We start from the raw sequence: 4954 nt of genomic DNA on the forward strand, positions 1-4954 counted from the left end.
AAAAAAAAAAAAAAAATGAATTTTATTATTATTATACTATATTATATGATCATTTCAAGTTACCGCAACCAAATATGATTGGAGGACGATCCGTGAATAGTGATATTTCATTACCAGCAATGTCAGCATCTTTTGACACAACTGTTTCTCGTACCGCAAAAGATACATCAAAACAGCATTTAGAAAAGTCTTCGACAGACGATACTTTCAATATTGATTCTTATGCTAATGAAACTGAAAAGAATATAAAGAAGGTTGAGACAAAGAAAAAAAATTTTTTTGAAGTTTTAGCAACAGAATCAAAGCCAGTAATTAATTTTAACGACTGTAAATTAAAAAACAATTACACTGTTTGTGAATTAACAAAAAATATTAACGAACCAGCTACAAAAAAACGAAAGATAAAAATGTTACCAGTAGAATTCAATGAATACTTGTCTAGTCCTTCAACTTCCTCATCTGCGAATACAGAACATACAGATAATTCAATAAATTCACAACAAATATTCGAAGAAACTAGTAATGACACTGACAAAAAGATTTTGGGCAAAGCATATTTGAAAAAAGTAAGTAATCATCTGTAATAATTAATTATGATCAATGGTATATAAATTTTAATTAATAAAAATCTTACAATAGTAATAATTCTGGTTCAAATTAAATAGTTTAAATGTGTAATATATATTAGGTGAAACGCTCATTATCAGAAATTGATTATAAAACGTTTGCAAAAATGATACAAGAATATACAAAAACAGGCAACTTCGAGGAATTACTGAGAGTGCTTCAAAATTTATTTTCACCAAACAAAGGATTACTTCATTTATTTACAGGTAGTTACAACACATTATTGTATTTGAAGCTCATGTTGCTCTTATGGAAAATGTACAAACATAACATGAGTAGCATTAGAAAACTAAAAAACTGATAACACTATAATGTAAAGAATTTTAATTAAAAGTACATTAAAAGTGTTAATAAATTGAACATTTTTTATAATGTATAATAGTCTTATTATTACCGTTCATTAGAACAAGTATATAAAATTATTTATACCTTATAATCCATGTAGATATTATTTATGCATATGTAAGCGTGGATAAGCCATTCAACGTCCATTCAATTGCGTGTCATAGTTACCGATTTTTTCAAACTCGCAGGATTTATGAAACTAAATTGTAAAATTTTAGTTTTTTATCTCCAATGGTTTTCAAGACATTTAATGTTAGAGTTTTTAAAAATTAGACGAAATCAGCCGACATGTCTTCACTTTAACGGTAATATTTCGGTTTTGTATAAAGATAATGCTTCGACCTTGGACTCATTTTAAAGCTAAAGAAATACTCTTTTCGAATATGTATATAAAATTTTATTTATTATTAGCAAACATAACAATAATCACTGCTAAAATTTCAACTGTTGATTTGGCTCTGTTCCCACCCATAGAGCAGTTTGAAAAAATACCATCAGATTGCTTGAACTTTAACCTGCTAAATTTTCAACTGCTGATTTAACGTTGTTCCCACCCATAGAACAATTTGAAAAAATATAATTGAATTGCTTGAACTTTAACCTGTAAAATAAGTTTTTCAAAATGATGGTGAGATTTCGAGAACATTGAAAAAAAAAAATAAAGTTTGGTATGATGCACTTCATTTGGCGCCGCGCAGACACTATGAATAGAGGCGAACAGATGCCTCGCATGCGCAGTGTACAATGTATCACTTTTCAAGTAGACATCCCGCTGAAACGCTTCTGAAATCTGTAATATGTTTGACTTAAAAAATGTCAAATATCCTGATAAGACCTTGAAAAATTATTGAAGAAGTACATCTACAGAAAGAATAATGGAAAAAAATTTTGCTCGTGCTCCCTATTATTTACTAATTATTTTAAACGACACATACTTAGAGACAGGCTGTATTTTTGAACAATAAGTAACGTTATGAAACAAGTTACAGTTATTTAAAAAAAATCGAATAAATTTTAATTACAAATTGATTTAATTTTCACATGTATATGTATTGAAAATATGTTACATTCTTTTCAATACATTGCGTAATACACTATTTGGAAAATATTTTGAAGCACCAAGTACAGAAAATAAGTTGTTGCACGTCATAATACTAGATAATGAAAATTACGTTATAGTTAACTTATACATAAATTAATGCTTACATGAAATTAAAAACAATTTATTACTATCTATAAAAATATGTTCTCATGTGTATTTTTTACTCGTGTAATTGTGTCATTTGTAACTTATATCAATGTTAGAATCTTTCTTATATAACACTTTTGTCTATATATTTTTAATGGATTTTTTTCTTTTGTTATAAACTTTAACTTATAAAAACAAATGAACTGCTACATTAAGATGCATATATCACTTATGTTTTAATTAATGTGCTATTTTATGAACACATAATATATTTCCCTTACAAAGATTGGTTTAAATCTTTAATTTTTTTTACAACTCCATGGTAAGAACTTCACTCGTATCTTTAGTACTCTCAGTTTCTTTTTTAATAAGTGCATTGGTAATGATTTCTTGGTAATATTCTCCGAATACACTTCGATTATGAGAAATAAGTATTAAAAATTGGGCTGCTATGGCTGTTAACTCTTCCTGAAGTGATGAAAGTCCAGGTGGTACTTGCTGCGGTGCCGCAGATTGAGTTGATATTATTTTTTGTAAAAACTGCCGAATTCTCAAATCTAAAAAGATACACAAATCAAATAAAAAAACTGACTTGATAAGTTTATACAGATGCTTACTTATCAGATGTTTGATTTTGTGTTCTGGATTAATGAGATCCAATATTTGTCCTTCTAATAGTGTTTCCATCTCTGAAGAGAGAAGAGTAGCACCTATTTCTTGCAATGTTGTTTTTAAATCTGCTTTGACTTGCAATACAATATTTGGCATTACAGTTTCCAATTCCCTAATAACAATAGAAGTGACAAATTCAACTTGTAATTTTATTACTTATAGATACAAATGCTATTATCTACATACTTATTTGAATGTACAGAATTTAACAATACATTAAGGTGTTCCTTAATATTTTTCTTAAAACTTGATACTCCATGAATTGGTGCACCAACTGTATTGTTTACTAACAATATTACAGATCCCATAATGCTTAATCTGTTGGTCTTATCACGCATTTCTAATAATCTACCTTGATCAAGCATCAAAGTCTGCAAATCAAACATAATAAAAATATTCATAATACTAATTTAAGTAATATAATATTAATTATATTATTAATATAAATGCTTTAACACATACTTCTGCATCTGGACTAAAATCCCATTCCAGAAGATCAAGATATGCTTCTGTTAAAAGATAATGTGTAAGCTGGCACACAGAATTAACGTCAGACGAATTACTTGTAACTTTTGTTGGATCGAAATGCCTTAATAACCATTTCTCTGTAAATTGTAAACCATTTGTATTGACTTTTAAGAACTCAGCAAATTTGGCCTTTTCGTATTCAATACTTGAAGCAACTATATTTGGTCTCATCATAGTGATAGTAAAATTTGCTAAGTCAAGCCGCATTAGTTGCAGCACTTCCATTATGCCTTTGAATATTTCAATAACGTCTGTCTTTTGACTAAGCTCTCTAATCTTTTCATCTCTTACTGGTGCACAAATTTTGCTCATAATTGAAATCACATATTGTGCATAATGATGGAAGTCCAAAACACCCTTTTCTGCTTGTTGTTTAATTAGATCTACATCAAGTGCTTCCCTTAAATTTTCACGAATCTTTGCGTGATGTGGCAATACTAGTTCATCTAATGTCTACAAAAAGAAAAAAATTATTAACGGATATAAAAACTTCCTCTTGCTTCAGGAAATCCATGCAAATATATTACTTCTTTAATTTCTTTCAATAAAACCAATGCTTGTGTATAATTAGGAGGTTCTTCTGCTAATTGCTCTGCTAACAAATTCCAAAAAGCTTTATGCATAATTTCTTTTACTCTTCTGTGAAATGTGCCATCATCAGGATCAAGCTTTTGTAACTGAAAATTCTTGTCCACTGCAATTTCATGTGCTAATGCCATATTTTTCATGCCATTTGCAGCCTTTATAATTTCTTCAAGAGAAACAAATTTTGGAGGTGATGCTCCTATTAATCCACCTACCATGAAATTTGGTATTTTCTGCCTGTACAAAACATAATTAATCATACAAATATTAATGTAATATCTGAACATATCCATTCAGTAAGCAAATTTAAAAAATGATCATATAACTTACCCCTTTGCATTTTCTTCTTCTGTCTCAGAGTGAGAGTCAGATTCACAATTTACAGGTACAGATGTACTAGCTTCATTAACATTACATTTCTGTTCTTCATCATTTTCCACTTTTTGATTCCTATATAATAATATATATTTTTAAAAATTAATTTTGTCATTTAAAATTATATTACTTAAAAAAGGTATATGTATTGTGATAAATAACAGTAAATATTACTAAACACAAAAATATCATGTTGAAAAATAACGACAGTAAATTAATATTATCAATTAATTGTATAAATATTTTGATTAATATTAATCATATAGTTAGTGATGGAATTAAATTAGGAACTTTTATTTGTATTCCATACTATAATCATTATTTACAAAATTGCAATTAATACATTAAGGTCAACAAACAATTAAATAAATAAAAGTGAAGGCATTAAATGTTTATGCTTAATACTGTCATCACACAAACACTGACCAAAATAAAATACCAGGAATAAAATTTAATAATGCCATTGATCCTGGAAGTTTGCGACTAATGAAGAGACAGCAAAGACTAATACCCCATATTAGTCCAGCACCAACCAAAACTTTATTCCTAACAAAACAGCATTTTATCGTGTATTCAATTACATTTTAAAAAATATATATTTGTTTTAAACAATATAAACAATATAAAATTTCC

The 4954-nt window shown here is 28.0% G+C and overlaps 2 protein-coding genes across 2 annotated transcripts in view; one reads left to right on the forward strand and one right to left on the reverse strand.

Moving 5' to 3' along the window:
• Positions 1-928, forward strand: part of LOC108578927 (regulator of telomere elongation helicase 1 homolog) — a 3767-nt gene extending 2839 nt beyond the window's left edge. Inside the window, 2 exon segments of the mRNA XM_017942349.1 lie at positions 56-566; positions 689-928. Of these exon segments, the coding sequence (XP_017797838.1) occupies positions 56-566; positions 689-928 (751 nt within the window).
• Positions 929-2440: 1512 nt separating this feature from the next.
• On the reverse strand, positions 2441-4827 carry LOC108579303 (T-complex protein 11-like protein 1). The gene is made up of 7 exons (XM_017942813.1): positions 4748-4827; positions 4285-4396; positions 3889-4179; positions 3296-3814; positions 3020-3204; positions 2779-2945; positions 2441-2718 (listed from the first exon to the last, which is right to left on the reverse strand). Exons 1-7 carry the CDS (start codon positions 4783-4785, stop codon positions 2471-2473), a joined length of 1560 nt encoding a protein of 519 aa, XP_017798302.1. The 5' UTR covers positions 4786-4827; the 3' UTR covers positions 2441-2470.
• Positions 4828-4954: the final 127 nt, after the last annotated feature.

This window comes from Habropoda laboriosa, unplaced genomic scaffold (genome assembly GCF_001263275.1).
Source record: "Habropoda laboriosa isolate 0110345459 unplaced genomic scaffold, ASM126327v1 scaffold14, whole genome shotgun sequence".
NCBI classification, from domain to species: domain Eukaryota; kingdom Metazoa; phylum Arthropoda; class Insecta; order Hymenoptera; family Apidae; genus Habropoda; species Habropoda laboriosa.

Bases quoted from the DNA above. Each gene is read 5' to 3' on its own strand.
- LOC108579303 (XM_017942813.1), bottom strand. From the start codon at position 4,785: ATGGCATTATTAAATTTTATTCCTGGTATTTTATTTTG. The intron at 4,397-4,747 runs GTCAGTGTTTGT...ATTATTATATAG, and splicing joins ATTCCTGGTATTTTATTTTG to GAATCAAAAAGTGGAAAATG. The intron at 3,815-3,888 runs GTAATATATTTG...TTCTTTTTGTAG, and splicing joins TATTGAAAGAAATTAAAGAA to ACATTAGATGAACTAGTATT.